This window comes from Tyto alba, unplaced genomic scaffold, assembly GCF_018691265.1.
Source record: "Tyto alba isolate M040663 unplaced genomic scaffold, T.alba_DEE_v4.0 Super-Scaffold_45, whole genome shotgun sequence".
In the NCBI taxonomy this organism is placed as follows: Eukaryota; Metazoa; Chordata; class Aves; order Strigiformes; family Tytonidae; genus Tyto; species Tyto alba.
In genome coordinates this window covers 18,303,568-18,325,486 of record NW_024881321.1, presented here as the reverse complement: position 1 = coordinate 18,325,486, position 21,919 = coordinate 18,303,568, and the positions used below count along the sequence as shown (strand labels likewise).

General features: G+C 45.6%; 1 protein-coding gene across 1 annotated transcript; it reads left to right on the top strand.

The window, feature by feature from the left end:
* The first annotated feature begins 710 nt into the window (after positions 1–710).
* Positions 711–5,688, top strand: KCTD12 (potassium channel tetramerization domain containing 12). The gene has a single exon (XM_032986002.2). It carries the CDS (start codon positions 1,126–1,128, stop codon positions 2,131–2,133), a length of 1,008 nt encoding a protein of 335 aa, XP_032841893.2. The 5' UTR covers positions 711–1,125; the 3' UTR covers positions 2,134–5,688.
* The last annotated feature ends 16,231 nt before the right edge of the window (positions 5,689–21,919 follow it).

Below are 21,919 nucleotides of genomic sequence, written 5' to 3'. Positions count from 1 at the left end.
ACGCAGACACGAGGAGTCAGGCTCTTCACGGTGAAGTGCCGCTTGACAGGCAGCTGGAGGGGACCCCATTGGCTCCGGGGGTCCCCCTCGCCGCCAGAATCTTCTCGGGGGCCGAGCCCCGGCGGCGGGGCACCCCCGGCACGGCGCTCCCGGGGCCACCCGACGGGGCGCGCCGCGGCTCCCGCCAAATCTCCCCCCGGGGATGCGGGTCGGATGGAGATTTTCCCGGGGTCCTCGAGGGCGATAAAAACCTGCCGTTGCGAGAGTATCTTGCGAGCCCCGCAGCAGGCAGGGGACCCGGGCGAAGCCAGCGCGGGCGGCACCGCACGCTCGCGTTTTCCCCTGTGAAGGAGACGGGAGGGAGGGCACACGGTTACCTCGTCGGGGGGGTCTCACTTGGCGAGGGTTTGGACAAGACTTAGAGGCATTAACAGGGACACAGCACGGCTCCTTCGGCGGGGCAGTAGCGTCTCGCCCGCTTCCCCGCTCCTGCACCTCGGGGCGAAGGGAGGGGGTGTCTTGCTCGAGAAAAGGCGAGATGTTTCGGAGAAGCCGGGGAGCAAGCCGAAGCCCGGAGGGGTGCGGGGAAGGGGGCGGTGTCGTCCCCCCCCTCCCCCTACGAAAGCTTTCCCCCCAGCCCCCCCCCCGGCCGGCCGCACGCCGCGGTGCCCGTCCACGGCGAAGGGTGCGCGGTGGGCTCCCCACGCCGGCAGCCGGGGAAGGAGCCCCGGGCGGGGGGGGGTGGGGGGGAGCGGGGGGTTGCGACGACGGAGTGGGGGGACGGGACCCTGCGTCAGTGCAGGGCCGTCCCCTTCCCCTCCCCGTGCGCTCGGCTCTGCCTCCCGCCAGCCTCCCCCCGCCTCCCGTGAGGTGCGGCCGCGCTACATAAACACGGCCCCGCGGCCGGGGCTCTCCGCTCGCAGCCCGGCGGAGGCGCTTGGGCGGCAGCGGGGAGCGGAGCGGCGGCGGAGCCGTGCGGCTCCGGGCGCAGACGGGGCGGGAGGCTCCGCGGGCGGCGGCGGCCCCGCCGGAGCCCAGGCGGCCGGAGGAGGAGGAGGAGGAGGAGGAGGAGGAGGAAGAAGAGGAAGGTCGGCGGCTCCCCGCCGGCGGCGGGCTCCCTCCGGTATGGCCCTGGCGGACAGCGCCCGCGGGCTGCCCAACGGCGGCGGCGTCTCGCCGGCGGCCGGGAGCGGGGCGGCGGGGAGCGGGGCGGCGGCGGCGGCGGGCGGCTGGTCGTCCTTCCCGGAGATCGTGGAGCTGAACGTGGGCGGGCAGGTGTACGTGACGCGGCGCTGCACCGTGGTCTCGGTGCGCGACTCGCTGCTCTGGCGCATGTTCTCGCAGCAGCAGCCCAGCGAGCTGCCCCGGGACAGCAAGGGCCGCTTCTTCCTCGACCGCGACGGTTTCCTCTTCCGCTACATCCTGGACTACCTGCGGGACCTGCAGCTGGTGCTGCCCGAGCACTTCCCCGAGCGCAGCCGCCTCCAGCGGGAGGCCGAGTACTTCCAGCTGCCCGACCTGGCTCGCCGCCTGGCTCAGGCCCGGGCCGCCGCCGCCTCCCGCCCCGCCGCCCTGCACCGCGACGGCTCCCTCTGCACCGACGAGCCGCCGCCGCCGCCGCCGCTCCTCGGCTACCTGGAGGCCGAGCCGCTGGAAGGAGGGGGCGGCGGTGCTGGGGCGTCCGCCCCGTCGCCCACCGCCAGCCGCAGCCCCTCGGGCGGGCCGCTGCTGACGCCCTCGCAGTCGCTGGACGGGGCGGGCGGGCGACGCTCGGGGTACATCACCATCGGCTACCGGGGCTCCTACACCATCGGGCGGGAGGCGCAGGCCGACGCCAAGTTCCGGCGGGTGGCCCGCATCACCGTCTGCGGCAAGACGGCGCTGGCCAAGGAGGTCTTCGGGGAGACGCTGAACGAGAGCCGTGACCCCGACCGCCCTCCCGAGCGCTACACCGCCCGCTACTACCTCAAGTTCAACTTCCTCGAGCAAGCCTTCGACCGGCTCTCCGAGGCCGGCTTCCGCATGGCCGCCTGCTCCTCCACCGGCACCTGCGCCTTCGCCCCCGAGCAGGGCGGTCCTGCCGATGACAAGATCTGGACCAGCTACACCGAGTACGTCTTCTGCCGGGACTGAGCACCCGCCCGGCCCGTGGCGTGGGGATAAGGTGGCGGCCCCTGCACACCCTCACACCCACGGTCCCCTCCCGGCCTGGAGGAAGGAGGACGTGGAGGGGAGGGGGCTGTGTCCCCCTGCGCTTTCCTCACGCCGGTGCCTGCCTCCGTGCACAAGGCGAGTCAGCCCCCAGCGCAGCCCCCGACCCTCCTGCACGCACCTCCTGACGGCCCCGGGGACAGGAGGTCGCCACGTTGTGCCTCGGCCGCCATGTCCCTGCTTGGCCACCCGTGGCCCTGCTCAGCCACCCTGTCCCAGCTCGCACCATCACCCTCCCTCCCAGTTCCTCCCAGTAGCTGTGTCGGTAGCGATGAAGGAGAGGGGTAACGGGAACAGACAAATTTCCCTTCCCAGTAAAGCATGCGTGTGCACCCAGCCCCTGCCCCTCTCCACTCACAGGAGCTGAGAGATAGCTCTGTCAGGGCGGGAGGGTTTAAAAAACACCCATTTAGGGGCTGAGGAACTTTTCAGTTGCTTTTCAGCAACTTCTGTTGAAGATGGCGTGACAAATGGCTGTCTTTTCTCATCCCCATACCCTTAAGCGGGTTTTCACCTTGTTGGGCAGACCCATAACTGTCTGTTTTATCACCCGTAACTGTCTGTTTTATCCCCCTCTCCCACCCCATCAAAGTGATGCCTGTCTGTGAAGGACCGTCACATAGCACGATGCCTGACTGTGAGAGGTTGGTTGGCACTCTGGCTCGTACTTCATCTGTAGAGATGAGTAATTCTGCAGGAGGCATGCGTGTGGCCCTTCACGGCCGGTTGCATCCATCTCCCCTCTCTGCTCCCTGTCTCTCTGAACTCCCCTCTCCAAGCTGTTAAACTGGACAAAGGTCTGCACAGCAGGAGCATAAAGCTGATGCGAAAGGACAGGTTTGCTGGATAACCCAACCATTTGAACTATATAGAGACACATGTTTATTCCCTTGAGAGGTAAAACAATGACGCTTTGAAAAATTAAAGTGCTTGTGAATCGTAACTTTCATGAGTGGTGTGAAGTCCTTATAATTCTCTGGAAGTTACTGTCTATAATATGCATAAAAATCTCAATGCATATTTCCTTAAACACCCTTGAAACGATGGGGGAGAGTTGAAGCCAGGCTTGCCAGAGTGAAGGTAGGGCCTGCTTCCCGGGAAGCTGAAGTCATGTACGTTGAATTAATGCAGATGTACATTGTAAGTGTAATCAAGAGCACCCCGCTTGTTTCTTTAAGTTCTGTAATGTTAGTGCTGTAAAACTTTGAGGCCAACAGAATTGATGCCGAAACCACTTTTTAAAGAACCGATTCCTTAGTTTTCATGGCAGTCCTACCAGGGCGATGACATTGCTGAGAGTTCAGTACCTTTTCCTAGACAAACTTAGTGCTTCTTAGAAAGGATTAAGCCCCGTACTTACAAACCCAAGAACAATGGCAACTTTCTTCAGGGGAAATTACCCCTTCAAAGCTGTATTTGGTTCGTGCTATCTAACAGTCTTTCTTTCCTGGAGGAGGCAGCCATAGCTTGCTTTGGAACAGACGATCTGAGCAGCAGGTTTTACAGTAGGGAAGACCGAGCAGCTCTTTCTAATAAATACGTGAAGATTGGGGTACAAAAGCTCTTTCCTTTAAAACCTGGACTTGATTTTAAAACCTGTATTGTCTATTCAGACCTTCATGGAAAAATATCCTAAATGTATCCAAAGTGTTAAAGAATTTAGTGGTACATATGAAAGGCTTGAAGTTACATTTTTAATACTCTTGAATAATAAATTGTTCTAACTCCAAATTTAGAAATACTGCGAGCACTTGTATTCTAACCAAAGAATTTCACAGTAGGGTTTTATTTTTAAAACCTTAATTCCTTTGAAAAGAGCTATAGCTACATATGTATCGAGTTGAGTTTCAGTGCTCAGTCTCTGTGTTCACCACTTGGTCTTTCATTAAATGCATGCACAATGGCATAAAACTGAAAATAATTTGCATCACCATGTTTTGTTTTGTTTTGTTTTATATTAGCAAGATTGTTTATCAACATGATTAAATTGAAGATGTGCATTTGAAAGCTGTGGGTGTTGTCCAGTTGTAGATAGTTGTATAATGGAGTATTTTTAAAAGGAGAGAAATGTATACCTGCCAAATTAGATGAGCAATAAGTTAGAGTGAGACGCCAGTACACCTGAAGAAGGAATGAAACCTGTTTGTCCTATGCCTTACTCTGAGATGATTTCTTTGTGCTTAACTTATTTATACCACAAGTGAAAGGACATTGATCACAGCCACTAGGTCTTTACAGTGCTGTTCTTGAGAATAATGACTGTCTTTTTCTAGTTTCTGTTAAGTAATTCTGAGGTATGTTTTTTAAGATTTTGTATGAAATCAGTTTTCAGTAGTGTTCAGATTCGCTCTAGATAGCTTTCTTTTTTTAAGAATCTGGTAGCTTACTAAATCCGTCATAGGAGCTATGAGTAGGGGCAGTTTTAAATTGAACTTGTGATTTAGTGTACATAGATATACAGTATATAAACATTTTACACGAATCATTTAGTTTTTTAATCATTTTAGTGCTACTGAATTTCATACTATATCTAGCTGAGCATTTACATATTACGCTATGTACATAATACGGTAATGTTTTACTGGTTTCCTATACCTGTTTCTATGGAAAAATTGAATATGAATATCAGCTTGTAGAACTGAAATCGATTACATATTTGCTTGAATGTGACTCATAACTAAAATTCCAGGTGGCTGAATGCATCTCTAAAACAAAGATTGCCTGTATTTTGATCAATGATTGCCTATCTGCTTGCTGTCAGATGATCCAGAAATTCTCATATTTTAAGTAAAAATGTGTGTAATAAAAACATAAACTGATGATTTTTTAATCTTTGTGTTTGTGCTAAAACCTCTAAGCGTTATTAGTATTAGGAAACGGGGCCCTTCATTTACTGGTAATGCATTACATTTAGGCTTACAGTGATGGTGCCATAAATGTAATAGTCATTTCATGGTTTGCCACAGAAGATGATCTTTTTCTTAAACATTACTCAGTAATTTCAGTAAAATTTTTAAAAGGTAAAATGCCAGAGGCAAAGTCACTGTGTTTAGCTCCTCTCTTCTACTGAGGGCTCAAAGAACAGATAAACATGATGATTCTGCTAGCCTGTTGATGTGCAGAAGGACAAAAATCTAAAGGTACAATATTGGAGTTCTGTATACATTTTGTAGCTGTTGTTGTTCACAGTTCATGTACTTATGGATGAATGCAATAGCATTTACAAATGCTATTAAAAAAAAAAAAAAAAAAACAAAGGCAGTCTTTCTTTTAATTAGAAGTTAAGGTTTAGGTCTTTTCAGTGATGCATATCATGAAGGGTGACTTTGCAGGTGTTTGATAGGATGTTTATATTTTTATACATGTAGATAACAAGCCACTTATTCATTCTTATTTTCACATGTATAGCACTGAAAATAAAGATCCTCCTAGGAAAATGTTGCATACCAAATTAAATTCTTGTTCTTTAAATATGAACTCAGTTGTGTGGTTTATGCTGTCCTTTTTACTCTTGTTAAAGATGTCATTAGCTTTGCTCTCTCTTCCACAGTATCATATTCATAACTTCAGCAAAGACTCCAAACTAATATGTAAAGCAGAAGCACTGAGCAAAGAATATTATGTCTATAGGGATCTCTAGTGCAAGATAAGCAGAAATGTATAATGCTCAAACCGCATACTTTCCTTTTCAGTGTCAGAGAATTTTTGTAGTACTGGTCAAAATAAATCAGCCCTTGGGAAACCATAGTGATTAAACAGCTTAATTTGAATAGCACTGAATAATTGTTGAAATAAAATGTTGATGGTTATTATGAATCCAGAGAATAATAACATTGGATATACTGCTCATTTAATGAAAGGAACATTAATACTTAAGGAAAGAGATGATCCAAGAGAAATGCATTTAGAAATTTTGTTAAGGAACAGAGAGGTAATCTTGTTAGCTACCCTGGGATCTCTAGTGAACTGTTATAAACCTGATGGTTTATAACAAACCTATGGCCAGTTTAACAGAAAATTAGTAATGAATTGCTAGTATAATCCACGTGTGTGAAACACCTGTATGTTTAATAGAACATACTTGGTTATAATGCAAAGGAACCAGCTGAAGGAAGTTTCATCAACTGTTTGATTTGATGTCTTCATAGCATTTGAGAGTTTTGTTATCATGCAATAATATAAGAAAGGAGGTTGTTCCATGGGCAGCAAAACTTTGAGTCTGTCTTTCTGCAGGCTTAGCTGTCATTTCCTCTATACTACCACTTCAATTACTCTGCTCACCCCCATCTCTTTTATTTTCCTTCTACTAGGCAAAAGACGGCGCGTTCTTTGTCACAGCCAGCTTCTGCTATGCTGAAGGTTTGGGCTGAATTCTACCTTTCTCCCTCAGTGAACTACAGATTTTTTTTTTCCCTTTTCTTTTATCCAGACAGCAATATTAATGGAATTTGTAAGAATGTAACATCTGTGAGGTTTTTTAGCTCTTTCAATTGTGTTTGAAATTACCCATCAACTCAGAAGTTCAGGGGGACAGATGTCCACCCAAATGAACAACACAAGTGTATGAGCCTTATTTCCTTAGGAAGCAAGGCTGACAACAAATTACTGTAATTAATGTCTGGCACTGTCTATATAAAACCTTTTGTCAAAGGAGGACAGAGTAGTCCAAGTGTTCTAAATCCCTATAGATTGAGGAGGCAAGCAGTCATGCTTACTTTTGTGACACTGGCCAGTCAGCCAAACAAATGGGTGGACTAGAATTGCTTAAAAATAGTTCCAGTCTTCAGATTTCTGCAGTGTTTCCAAGTGTAGCTCGAACAGCTTTGAGCCTTGTTACCACAGCCCTTCTTGTCTGCCTGTCAAACCCATCTGTTGGTACCTTTGCTGGAGAAACTTTTTGTTATGAATATGGAGCTTTTAGGACTCCTTCTGCCCTTTCAACTGGCAGAAATGGATCAAAATATGCAGGAAAATATTTTCTGGAGTCTAGATTTCACTCTTTTATTTTTTATTTAAAGAAATCTTTAGCATAGTTAATGAAAAATTAGTGGAAATGTGTTATTTATTTAGAAAGTACTAGCATTTAGTTTTATGAAACTGAATGCTAATTTTGTTTTTCATTAAAATGAACTGCATGTGTTTTTCCCCTTGCAGTGAACTGTATGAGATGTAAGGCTCTGCTGCTAAACAAAACTCTTATGTACAATTGCTGAAGTTTTAATACTGCCATTGCAAGTATCCTGTTGGAAATACGTAGCACAAGTCCTGAGACAGTCAAAACCACAGTCAGTCAAATTATCACATTTCTTCCCTGTTCCACTCTCCACAGTGTTCAAATGGGAATAAAATTAAGCTCTGTTATACTTTTCTTGCTCTATAAGTTTTTTAGCACATACTACGGAGTATTGGATACTTCCATCAAAGCTGTTGGCAACAGTTGAGTTGGGGTTTTGAAGCAGATCTATTTCCTTGTGAGGAAATAAGAGCTAGGATAAATGCTTGCATAAAGTGGGAGCAGCATCATGTACGTAGTCTTGGGGAAATTTCTTGGTATCACAAGAAATTAAATATTTTCTTCTGTCTAATCCAAATAATGCATTCACACATTACTTCAGTAAAAGTTTGCAGACAGGTGTGTGTCTTTCCCCACTTCCCCCCCTTCCCCCCCCCCCCCCCCCCCCCAACTATAATCCTTGATGTAATTTCTTTGTTCTAGATCTTATTTGATATCATCTGGATGAAATAACTTTTTTTCTTCTCCTTCAAAAAAGCTTGGTGTTTAGCTGCTGGGAAATGACAATGATGTTAGCAGTACACCTTGCTTAGGGAGATGGACAGATGTAGGTTAATATTTTATCATCCTTTTTAATTCAACATGATAAGAAAGGGAGGGTAGTTCACATAGGAGCATGTAGGAATGAGCCAGTGTGTCCTATGATGTCATTATACAGATGATGCTCAGCTCCATATAGCCTCTGACTTGGCTTTTGGAGCTTAACAATTTTCTCAGACTAGAATCTAAGTAAGTGTTAACTCACTCAAGTTCAGCTAGAGAGGATTAGAACAATGTACCTAGACTGCATTAAAAAAGAAATTTCATTAATAAAGAGCACGTGATCTACTATTTTCCTTTGTAATTTTGAGGTAAAGTCACAACCTTGCTTAGTTTACTGAGGAGCAGGCTGTGAAATAATAAAAAAAAGTAAAATAAAGGAATAGCCCTTTCCTCCAGTCCTCTCCCAGTGCAAACATTCTTCAGGAGGGAACACAGTGCTGGTGTGATGGGAACGACCTTTCTTTTTGGTTTCAGAGATCACTGCAATAACCCACAATGCTGCCACCTCAGTTTTGACTGTTTTTCTGGTCATGGTTGAACTTTAGGGTCACATCAACACTTAATTAAATGGTCCTTTAGCAGAGCATATCATCATAAATATGTAGACTTCCATAGATTTGGGTGTAGTTTGGTTTTGACTCAGATTTTCCAAATAGCTTAGTGACAATCTCTCTCCTCATATTACAGCAAAGACTGTGATCATTAGAAGCCTGAAGTTAAAGTTTTTTCCTTTAAAAGGGCAGAGACTGTTCCAGGAATGTGACATTTTTTTTTATTTTTTTTTTTTTGTCTTTTAGTAAGGGATCCTAATTATGGATTTTTTTTTTGCTTGTTTAGGGTGGTTTTTTTTGTTTGTTTTTTTGTTGTTTTTTTTTTTTTTTCCCAAATCTGTAGTCTTGTACAAACACTCCTAATTTTCCTCACCTTGCAATATTTACTTCCACTTCTTCCTATGACTGACAGCTCAAGGCACGAGTATTTCAGAAAGCTGCAAGGACCAGGTGTTCTTGCAACGACTCACAAGTACTCCATGGCAATCCCTTCCTGCCGTGGTGGCGCTTGTGGCCAGAGCCAAGCTGGGTGGGCAGCTGGATCCCAGGCCCCAGGATGACCCACCGGACCTGACCGCAGACACCCCCCTGTTTTGCTTCCTTCCTGGCCATGGCCGAGGAGGCTCGGTAGTCCCTGAGCCAGCATGGTCCTGCTGCTGGAGCCTTGCCTGAATAAAGGGGCAGCATTTGTATTCTGGTAAGCTCCGTGCAGCCCAACAGCCACAGATTGGCACTTCTCCACTAGACTTCTGACCCACTTGTTTCCAGGGTTTGCTTTCACGGTCTGTACATTATCTGCTGTCTCAGGGTATGGTTGGAACATGGGAAGGATTTAGCTGTTTGCAGCAGGCTGCCTAACAGCTTATCTGCTGTGGTGCTAAAGGGATGGTAAAGACAACTCAGTGAAAAATAGTTTTACAGTTCCTTAAAATTTTGTGGTCTGAATAAACCATGAAAAGTGCTGCATAAACTATAATAAACCTGGGTAAAGGCACCTTTTCTTTTATAAGTGGGAATGATGGCTTTATTAGTTTTGCTGGAGCACTAGCATGCTTATCCACTTGGACTTGTCTGTATCATGTTAAAGGTTGGATAGCACTTGGTTGCAGATAACTGGACCAAACAGTCATATCTCTTTAGAAAATGTTAGAGGAGGAGTAAATGTATACAAATCCACTAGTGTTTCTGTTTCTAAAATAAAAGTTTATAGGTTGCTTGCAGATTGCAAGATTGGATGTTTTTCAACATTTCATCTCCTAGGGTTTGAGGACAGAAAGAAATGTCCAGATCATCTAGTCTGCTGTTCTACATAGCATACACTGCAGGGCTTCCCTGAATAGAAGCTTTAAATAAGGCAGGGAAATCTCTTAGACCATCTTCTAATCTCCTGGACAATACTGCTGGTGGAAAAGAAGACATCACAGTGCTTGATTAATCGTTCTGATGTGAATGTTACCAGCTTCAGCTTCCACCCAGAAGGGTCTGTAATATCTTTTTCACCAACACCACAAGGCTGGAGAGAACATTCTGTAGGAGGGTATGTATGGAGACAGTTCATTTGATCCATATCTGGGGATGAACTGTCTTGTCTTTTCCTTCAGTTCCCTGCCAATTGTCCCCATAACCAGTTTTTTGTTGGCACTGCTTATGTGGCCATGGGGTGAACCAGCTCAGGGACCTGGTGCATATGAAAACCTTAAACAAGCAAACAGAAAATGGCAGATTAGCTGTCAATCAGAGCAGCTCCCTGAACTGGATCACAGCATAATAAAGTTACTAGTGCTAAGAGAAATGGTCTGATGACTAAACAGCGTGAGATCCTGTGGTCTGTCGATAAGGCATGTTACTTAGTCCTTTAGTCATCTGTCCTGGGTTTCAGTGAGTGGTGGGGTTTTTTGGTAGAGGGGAGGGGGATACAGGGGCAGTCCCCTGTGAGAAGCTTCTTAAAGCTCCCCCAGCTCCAAGTCAGCTCCACCTCTGCTCGAAAAACTGAGCCCATCAGCTGCACCTCTGCAATAACGTATTTAAGAAGGGACATGGTGACGAGCAGTGGGACTTGTGAGGAGGAGTTGCTGCAGCTGCGTGAACACCAAGGTCAGTGGAGGAACGGAGGAAGAAAGGGGGGGGGAGGTGTGCTGGAGCAGAGACCCCCCTGTATCCTGTGGTGAGATGGCAGGGCGGCCCCCCTTGCCACCCATGAAGATCTACGGTGGAGCAGACATTGATTTATGGCCTGGGAGGGGACCCGACAATTAAGGTGGCTGTGCCCGAAGGCAGCCAGAACCTACAGGAAGCAGCAGCCCCCACTGCTGTAACTCAGCGCTGGGAGGATTGCAGCACGAGGGGGTGTCCCACGCCGGAGCAGCTCGGGAAGGGCTGCAGCTGTGGGAGGGACTTCAGTTGGAGAAAGTTGGTGTCCCATGCTGGAGCAGTGTGGGGAACGCTGCAGCCCGTGGGAGGAACTCATGTTGGAGAAAGTTTGTGGAGGACTGTCTCCTGTGAGAGGGGGACCACGATGGAGCAGGGGGAAGAAGTTCCAGAAGCTCCCCCTCCCAACAAAGATGGAAGAAGTGGCAGCCCTGACTGCACCCCCCATTCCCTGCCCCTGCGCCCCTGGGGGAGGAGGTAGAGATATCGGGAGCAGAACTGAGCCCGGGAAGAAGGGAGGGGTGGGGGGAAGGTGTTCTCAAGCTGTGGCAATGCTTCTCACTGTCCTACTCTGTTACTTGTTTTTAGTGTCTGTAATAAATGTATGTTCTTTTTTTCTTCTCCTATTGAGTCTGCATCTTGCTCGTGACCATAAAGGGTGATTTTTTCCCCACCCCAGTCCTATCTTGAACCCCAAGCCTGGCTCTCTGTCCCTTCTTATTGCCAGAAGGGAAAGGGAGAGAGAGTGGCTGCGTGGTGGTTGGCTGCCAACCAGTCTCAAACTACGACATCATCTCGTGTCTCTTCTCTAAATCCTCTTCGAATTATCAACATTTTTTGAACTGCTGATTTCAGACATTGCTCATTCTAGTAAGGAAACGCACTAAAGCAAAGTAAAACTTCTCTGTCCTATCCTCTGTTTTTTCTGTTCATCTGTCCAAGGTTTGCATTGACAGTCCCAGGAATTTAAGTGTCACTGGAGTTTATGTTCAGTAAACCACCAATGTAAGCACTTGTGTCCTGTCCTCCAAATGCTATCCCTGTTATCAGTCAAAATGCATGGCAGTGTATAAGGTCTTTTCTTAACAAACATTATACCACAGTTTAACTTATAACAACTAAATAGCCTTAAAAAACAAAGCAAAACTAATACAGGAGGATCTGTTTTCTATACATTAGTGTTGATGGACGTTACCGTGTCACAAGAATGTTCTGTATCTTTTCTTACTACTCATTATGTTGGATAGGTAGCTTTCAAGTGAATAAATGGATGGCTGAAAATTGCTGTTGGCAGGCCTAAAGTTCCCAAATTACCCCATTTTTTTTTAATCACTGTCTTCAAACAAAAACAGTTTATGTTTTTTCCAGTCATCTGGAACTTCCCCAGGATTCTGAGACTCTCTGAGAAGGCTGCGTTAGTAGTTACACAGGCTCGTAAAGACACCGGATGTAACTTGGCCAGACATGATTAAAAAAAATGCTTGTTGCTCTTTTTTTTTGTATTTGTCTCAGAAGGGAAATTGTTCATTATTCTCAACAGACCTGCAGAGCAAAATATTTATACTTTTCCTGAACTAACAAGCCTCCAACTTCCATCTAGTAATGAAACAATACAATTTTTCACATTGTTCCTAATAAAATGAAATAATTTAATTTTTATTCATGCTGACCACTGCTTTCTTTCTGTTCTTTTTTCCTCAGCTTATTGAATTTATACAATGTAATTAGTACCGCATTTGGAATTTATAGCTTTTGATTTATACAGGTTGTGATAGCTTTCTCTTTCCCTATTAGAGTTTATATCTATGATTTTTTAATAACAGTTGTCTGGATCCTGTCCTGGGGTGTACTGGATAACTGTGACTCCTGTTGATCTCAATAAAAGGTGCTGTCACTGCAGGATGTACATGACAATTAAGCAAAACCAGTGTTCTCTCTTTTACACTCAGGATTTTACATTTACATTTATTTGCTGAAATTGTAACCTAGGATTTAGATATGTAGTATTTTCATGGTAAGGTTCTTGATATGCAGTTAGTGGGAATTTATACCATAATGTTACTCTGTGTTTTGACTGTTTAATCTCATTCTATCTATTGTGGTGCACGTCCAAAGAATATCTAGAGGATATACCAAAGGAGTATTTTCTCAGATCTTTCCTAGCACTGTTTTGAGATATCTAAAAGTTGCTTCTTCATTATATTCAGCTATTTATGTTATTGCAAAACTTCATTTACAGAGTCACCTAAGAACATTGCTGATGTGCATTTTGGAGTGCTACACATGTGGCACAAAGCTCATTCCTTTGCTCTTACCTGGACTCGCACTCACTGGAGTTGGTATTTGCTTTTTTTTGGAGGCCCTGCTTCCAGTATGTTCTTCCGATATGTATGAGTTGGTACGGAAATCAGAGGGACAACATGGAAACTCAGCTGTGGTAAATGCATGTGGACAGGTAAGAGAGTCATCAGTGACAACTTCTTATCTCGTAGTGGCTGCACATTTTGCCTACCCACCCCACAAACTCATGGTGTGTGGAGGCTGATACTGTCTGGATAAATAATAAACACAACGAGTAATAGTTTGTAGCAACTTTTCTCTTACTTTGTGTTCATCAGGTTATTCCTCAAGAGAAGGGCCTATTGTTGCTTTAAACATGATGTTGGCTATAATTCCCTCACTATAACTCATACAGTTGTTCTCACCATTTTTCCCTTGTTAGTCTCTTAAACAGCTGAATGTTCTTCCCATGTTTTCATTTGCAGAATTAGATTACAGAAAAGTAGAGGAAGAAATGCTGCTTTAAATTAGCATTCTTAGTGTGAGATTACTTTTAACCTTAATTTTTATAGCAGCAAATGTGAATAAAAGAGTTGCTGGCTGGAATCAGCAAGTCATTCCCTTTCTATGGAAAATCAGAATATGTAGTTGTGAATAACTTGGTTTAAATCAAGCAAGAAAGTCTTCCTGAGGTCAGGGTGGCTCTCTTCTGTAGTAGCAATTGCCTAATACTGAATGTTTACCCCAAGATGAAGTATGTATCACACAGACATTTCACAAACAGAAAAAGACAGAACACAGGACAATCATTTCAGAATTAAAAAATCCTCTAAGTCTCCCACCCTTTTCCAAAGATACTGTGTCCTTAGGAAACATCTGTGTTTTCCTTCTGACACATCACCAGCTAGGAAACATATTTCACCATTCCTCTTTACAGAGATGCTCTGGTTCTACAGCAATTTTAATCTTTGCTAAGGTAGTGTATTGGCCTGCAGTTTTCCTTTCCAGCTATTATCTTCCTTAACTGAACCTTTACCTTTTCTAAATCTTCTGCGACAGCTGCTACGTGTGTATTTCTAATAAGTCTGATGTTGGATTCTGTGATTTACCTGCTGTGTTAACTCTTTTAGCTTTCACATTTTCACCTCTTTTGTATGAAAAGGCTTCTGGCTGAGGCACATCGTTCTGTCTGTGTATACACATGGCATATCTGAATCTGTGGTATAGTTATAGGTATATAGGAATTGCCATACCATTGCAGTTAACTGCTTTGCCAAGTCATTTGTACTCTCTGATCATGACTGACAGTGGTTACATCAAAGGAAACTGTAAGAATCTCTGTAAAGCCCACAGAGCATCTCAGAGTACTGTGCCATAAATGCATTTTCAAGTATGTGACAAAGCTTTTTGCTTCTGCATTTATTAAGGAACTGTACGCTGTAAGTGTACTATGTAAAAGTATTACAGTTTACTGATTTCCTTTCTCTAAGGAAAGGTCACTAGAATAAATGTATTTTGAATGTTCTTCTGGTTTACATATGTGAAGAAACCTACACACTACTGGTGTACCTACACAGTACTTACACTGTACCAGGGCAGTATAAGTAGAATTGCACTCTGCTTTCTGCTCAGCTTCACTTGGCTCAGACTTTGTAGAAGAACTTGCACCTCTCTAATGTTATATTATATTTTTCCCCTTGAAATGAAGAATTTTTTCTGTGATTTGGAGAGAATTTTTTGTTATTATTTCAATAAGAAAGTGTTCTTACCCATGGTTATGTTGTACATAAAAGGAAGATTGAGAAAGAGATTACTTTTTAGTTTTGTGAAAACCTTAGTCTTTTCCTCAGGATTTCTCCTCTTTATTTATATTTTATAAATTTAATGTTTCTGATTGTTATATTTTTAAATTATTTTTAAATCTGTTCGTTGTCTGCTCTCAGTCAAATTTCATGAATTTAATAGAGCAATCTCGAGGCTTTTACTGGTTTAGCTAAAACCTGCAGCCTACCTTGGCTTTATGGAATCAGACACATTCAAATGCATACATAGGTGTATCTACTTAATTCTTCTTTTCTTAAAATTATCTTTCTCACCTTTTTTTTTTTTTTCAGTTTATTTTTCTGAAATTCTCTCCAGCTGTAAAGGGATTGATGGCTACTCTAGGGGTTAGCTCTGGGCGCAGGTGGGCAAATTTGGGTGAATTGCATTGCTGAAAAATGCATTTCACAGGCAGCTTTAGGTATGTAAAATCAGAGAGAGAAGTAAAACTGACAGTGCCTGTAATTGTTTTAGGTTAAGCCAAAGGGCCCGGGGATATCAACTGCAAACCAGAGTTTCTCATAGCTGCCTGTCTTGGATGGAATAGAAAAATTGTCTAAGATACAGGAGCTCAGAGTACAGCCTTCCTTTGCCTGATCTGAGCAGAAATTTGTATGAGCCCTTGCAGGTGAGTGCCCAGCCCTGATTGCTATTGGGTGTCTGCGGTTTGATCAATCCACAGTTGGTAAGACTGTTGATAAGTTGTCCTTCCAGAGTTGGAAGGACACATTCAGCTGCTTTTTTTTTTTGGTGAAAAATCTAACCAGGGTCACCGTACCTTTGTGCAGAGCACAAGTCCTGCATGACCATGAGATGCTTTCTAGACCAGTCCAGATGGGAAAAGCCCAGGGTTAGGGAACTGACTAGAAAAGGGCTGTAGTGCCAGAGCAAATCATGTAACACAGTCCAGCACTGGATCCAGTCCTTTCTCAGCAGAACACGTGCTCCTCTCTGCATGAGACCTCTATTAGGAGGAGGCATAATCTACTACAGTGGCAAGAAGGTCTCTTGAGTCACTGGAATGGATGGGTCAGGATAAGAAGCCTGAATGGACTTTTGTAGAGCAGTACCTAGGATCTTTGTTGATGTTGGTTTTCATAATGTGAGCATCCATTTCCCTGATATCCCTCTCTCTCAGCATATGGGGAGCAAATACAGATTTCAAGACAAAAGAACGAAAGGTGAGTCATGTTTATTTAGTATGCACTTATTTTTAGAACTAAAATCAGATTTGCACATTTCATAAATATGAGTGCATACATAGGCATATAGTTCTCAGCATAATTCAGTCATCCCAGCACATGGTAACTGAATATGACCAATGAGAGGGTATCATGGTCATCTTGGGTGGCCCAGAGCATGCATTCCAGTTTTCTCCAATAGGTAGAAGACATCCATAGGGATGAGGGAACACATTTCAACTCCCTTGCTGCCCCTGTCTTGCTGTTCCTTGCTGGAGTAATGGCATGGAAACAGTAGTTTTCATACAACCCTTTGTTGTCAGCATCCTGTACTTTTTTTTTTTTTTTTCCCCCTGAGGAAGAGGAGGAGTCTTCCCCATCATTGTCAACTGATAGAGAATAATTTTTAATTCATCAGCTACTTTTAAGATGATGTAGATTTGAAGTGGCTGTCCCCTTGTAACTTATCAGTTCTTTCTATATTTTCCAGGTGATTAAAAAAAATCTCCTTTCCATAAATAGAAATTCCCTGATGATCTTTAAATTATTCTCTTCCTAACAGAGTCTGTGATATGGCAACATGGCCAGGAGGTTTGGGGCTTTGGCACTGAGTGTGAAAAAGGGTGGAATGAAAGCATAGCAAGATAATAGAAATATTGACCAGTGGCCTCTGCGATGAGCAAAAAAGTAGCGATTTTCTTTCCCAGGTCAGAAGAAGTACTAATATACTCGGTTCTTTCCTTGTCAAGACCTTTTCTTGGATGCAAGTGTCTACCCAGGTTTGCTATGAGAAAAAACAAAGCTCCTGGGTGAAAGAAAAGGCTTATACAAGTGCAACCCTTGGATGACATTGTCTTGGGCAGTTAAATATCAGAAAGGTGAAAAACAGAGGAAAAGAGAGGAAGTAAAAGGGAAGAGAAGGGAAGAGACTCATCCAAATACTGGACAGATATACATTTGACACTTTATTTCTGTAAAGAAATAGCAAGACATTTTAGAAAAACATACATATGAAGGAACCCTAGGGACTGCAGGCAGTCCTTACAATGTATTCCCACAAGGGCAAGAGAAATAGGCATGTATCGGCCATTCAGTCCGATTACAAACAAATCACTCTGTCAGCACTCAGATTTGAGGTGGCTTTGTTTGCAGATGGCTGGAATGCCTAGTCATTTCCTAATGGAATTTAAATAATCTTCTGTTTATAAAGTGTCCCAATAGACATTGGGAAACCCATGCTATGGAAAAGAGAAAGGGGCACAACTCTCTATTCCAATGTTTTATCAGAGACTCTGTATAAAGCACTTGCAAAGAGATGGCTGTGTGTACAATAGCACCATCAACTGTTACATCCACGTGGTTCTGTGGTGTGAGTATATTTGGCATCCTTGATTTTCCTTCCTTGTGTGAACTAAGCTCCAGAGATGGCAGGTACACTTTCTGCCTACCCATATTGTACCTGCAGAGCAGCAACACCTGGAGCACACATTGTGGTTAGTAACTCCAGACCAAATGCTCATCTGCAGTTTGCAATTAGCCACAGAGGTGGCTGGATAAATGAATGGCAGGGAAATGGTAAGAAAGACCAAACTCAGGTCTCGACATCTGATGTTTCTCCCCTTTGAATGTAGAGGGATTTTTTTTTTTTTTTTTTTAAAAGTGATTTAGGGATTTTTTTCTAGAACCCCTCAGTTTTGCCAAAGTGAAGAGATCCGAACATTTTGGAGTTTAATTACTTAGGGCAGCAATGCTGAGGGTATCAAGTGAGGCCTTGCCTGTGAAAAAAAGATGGCACTGCCTCTGACACCCTTCAGAAGCTAGCTGGGAGAGTTGCACCTGAATTTCCATGCTCTGCTGACTCCCACACAATCACTGCAAGACCTGCAGATCAGCTGTGCAGTGTCTTGCCCCTGTTGTGGCTGGCACTTGTACTGTCCCTTCTGGAAGGAGCTCGACCCCATTACACAACAAACAGAGCTCCAGTATCAAAACAGCAGAGGCTGTTTAAGTAGTTGGAGCTTTGGGAAAATCTGGATTCAAAGCTCCAGTGGTGGCTGACAGGAAGGGGTGTGTTTGCATCAGTGCAGAGAGCTGATCTGCAGCAGAAGGTGCAAGAAAGAAATTGTTGATGTGGCTGATCTGGAGTTACCAACCTGTTGGAAACTTGCAAGCTAGTCATGTTTGAGCAAGAATTATCAGAAAGGGTGTTGTGCTGTGTGCTGCGTGCAAGTGCTTTCACCAGCCAGAGAGCTGCAGTGGGTGCTCCCGGCTTGAATTGAGCAAGTTGGTTCAGCATCTGTCTGCTGAGAACGAGTAGGTGTAAAAGTGCAGTGGAGTAATTCAATGCTCCTGCCCACTGCCCGTCTGTACTTTCTTTTAGAAATTATCTTATTAACTTCCCAAATTTAAAATTAAAATTTATATACAGCTGTATTCCAATGGCAGGCCAATGCTTTTCTGGAGCTTATTTGAATCTTTTAAAGGTACAGTGGTTTCTTCCTGTACCAAAAAGGCAGTTCTGCTGGCACTATCCTCCTTCTTAACACCCACTCAGAGGTGTCAAGTGAAATATGTGACAAGCTACCATTCTTCTTTTGTGTTCATAATTATCTTTCTGTCATTTCTTTCCTAGTCCATAGACTCTCTCAGTATACTTTCTTTTTCATTTTGCACGCTGCAGGATGCAGATGGCAAGGTAGGGGGATATGACTTCTGTAATTCTTTCGGCTTTTTTACTAATGTAGCTGAAAAGTCACTCTAAGACTAGTCTTGTGAAATAAAATGAAATTACTAGGAGCGTGTGCTCAGAGAATGTGAAATAACTACTTTCTAAATTGCAAAACCACTAAACCAGAACTTGTATCATTGTATTTATAATAGCTTAAGGGGAGGAAAGGGAGCTAGGACACTACATTTGCAGGTTATATTACAATGCATATCCAAAAAAGTATAAATTCTATCCAAAAATTTGTTTCTAAAAGACGTAGTAATACAGGATTGTTGGAATCCCAGGTTATGGACTTATCAAGAGATGTGAACTACCAGGGAAAATGCCAGTTTTGACCATCAGGGTATCACCTGGTTACACAGTTCCAGTGTATCTGAAGGCAAATGAGGATCAACTCTTTTTTGCATTTTTCCTAGATTCAGCTCTGCACGTGGGAACGGTGCTTCACCCCATGAATTGAGACTTTGAAATTGCTCAAGTACTTCAGACTTTGATGCAGTTCAGGGCTGCATAGCCCTGCAGTTCTCACAGGCTTTATATACCATCTTTGTAACAATTCTATATAGGTACATTTTTAGCTATGCTATATCCTAACATGTCTTAACATGGAGGGTGTTATAGCATGGGACATGCTGTCCAGCATGAATGTCGTCCCCCGTGTCCCTCCCAGATGATATGCACGGCCATGTGCGAGGTGCTCCCTGGAATCTGAAGCGGAGATGCCAGCTGCCCACCTGGGGAGATGTGCCGGCTGGTGGGCATCGGCTGATGGAGCCGGAGAGTGAGCCAGCAAGGCCTCCTGCAAGGGCTGGGAGGGCTCTGAGGGTGGTGCGGGGCCACTCCGGCTTAGCGCTGTGAGACTGAAATCTGCTGGCCGAAGCAGAAGGGCATGGTGCCTCTCTCCTCGCCGCCGCTGAGGTGGTGCTGGGGCCGCATCGTGCCCCTCAAAGCCCAGGCGTCAGAGCTCATCCGGGGAATCTGAGCAGCAGAACTATACTGGCACCTGAAAGGGCAGACAACAGGCATGATGTTGTTCCTCGTTCTTTGGGAAGTCCAGTGACAAAGCGGTCGGGTCCTGGCCCAGGGGAGAGAACCCTTACTGGCAGCAACTCTGGTGCTGCTCTGGCCCCTTCTCAACACATGCAATACCCTCAGGGCATGGCAGGTTGACAGACATGTGCAGTGCCACCTTGCCAGGCAGCGGGGTCTGCAGGGAGCCCCCGGAGAGCTGATGGGGTCTTCTCCAAAACCCGAGCAGCAGCAGCAGCCTTGCTAAAATCACAGGTTTGTAGACAAAGCATGCTTTTTTTTGGTGTGTGTGGCTTTTTTTGTTGTTTGTTTGTTTTGTTTTGTTGTTTTGCTTTTGTTTTTAGCAATTATCACAGGTAAAACATGAGCTTTCTAAGAAGTGCCAATATCTTCATTTCTACAGCTACTTGGAACAACTCCTTGCTGTGTCTTTGGGATTCAGACAGCACCAGACAGTGCTAGGATTGCCAGCTGGCATAAACAGAAAAGTGGGACTTTGCCTCTTTCTGTAGGTAGCAGGTCAAAGAGCTCAAAATTGTGAGTCTTGTGACCTTGCTGGGGTGTTGTCTCAGCCTTGCAGAGATCCTCAACAAGTGCCAAATTAAAACTGCCAACACTAGAGTTGTATTTTTCTCCTGACAGACACGTTCTCCCAAGGGCAGTCTCATGCTTCCTGTCTGGGGCCACCTCTGTGCACCTTGTAAATATTTCCTGTACTCAGAACAGTACTAAAATTTGAAACATAGACAGCAGGGCCTGTTATATACCTGGGCTCCTTGTTCTTCTTGCCCTGCCTGGATTTTCTCAGTTGCCCATCCCAGAGAGCTCTGTTTCCAACTTTGTCCTCTTCCAGCCTGGTTGCCTGTCGCTTCTGTCTTCACAGGTTGTTTTTCTTTTTCTGTTTCTTTGTGAAGATTGGCAACCTTTCCATTCAAGAATATTCTTAGGCAGGAAAATCCATGATAAACATGGATCAATTCTGCTCTGAATCAAAGCTAGCTCATTTTACCTTCTGTCCCCAGATGAGCTCTCCAGGGGTTGGCTTTCTGGAGCAACTGGGGCCACCTGTAATGGAATAGTGGAAGTTAACAGGTGGCAAGGACCAACCTGCCCAATTGCTACCTCACCTCTGAAAAAGCAGATCCCTTGGATGGGTTTGCTGAGCCCAGCTGAGCCAGATCTGGTGGGATCACTGCACAAAGTGCAATGGCCAACCTGCATCAGCCCTACTCTGCGCTTTTGCAGAGCTGCAGGCTGGTGCGTGACCTTGCTTGTCCCTGCGGCAGCAGTCCCACCTCCTGAGGGGGGAGGCTTTTGTTGTCACACTGTTGGTGGCCCTGACATACCTCTGCTGCTTCTGCTTCCAGCCCCGGTGCTGGCGACTCCTCGGCCGATACGCCGGCAAGCCCAGCCACCTCCTCCCCAAAGAGTTCCTCGTGGTGCTCAATGAGGAACTCCACCAGCCACATCACCTGCAAGCAGCAAGCCACTCGTTTGAACTGAGGTACAACCACCTTTCCCTTTCCTGACCCTCGTTTCTGCGCAGCTGCGGGGCTGCTCTTCCCAGCAGCTCCCCCACGAGCGTTTGCTGAAGAGAGGAGGCAGCCAGGTACTTCTGAACAGCAAAGCTCAGGTGGGCCCAGAAGGCTGCAGCCAGCTGGTAAACACCATGCACCTTTCCCCTCTCCCGCATCAGGACGTCCAGGGGAAGTGTGTGCTCCTTGGCTGGGCTCAGGAGGCTCGGCCCCACGCAGATGGCCAGGTTGATGGCACACATCCTGCTGGTGGCCATGTTTTTGCTGATGTTTTGCAGCAGGGACAGCAAGCTCTTGAGCAGGAGGAGATTGGCCTTCGGCAACTTGCTGGCCACGCTGAGGGAACAGGAGCACAACGTTCATAAACTGGACATGGTCAACACAGGCCTCCCAGGCTGATCCCAGCCAAGCCCACCCGAGGGAAGGCTCCCTGGCCACGGCTGCTCTGCAGCAGAGGGACTGCCTTTGCTGAGATGTGGCCACCTCCCTCCCTCCCGGCCCTCCTGCCCAGAGGCCCTTCGTAAGGAGCAGCCCCCAGTGCCTGCGGGAAGGGCTCCGAGGAGAGAAGTGCTCTGCCGTGGCACTGGCCCCCAGACCCG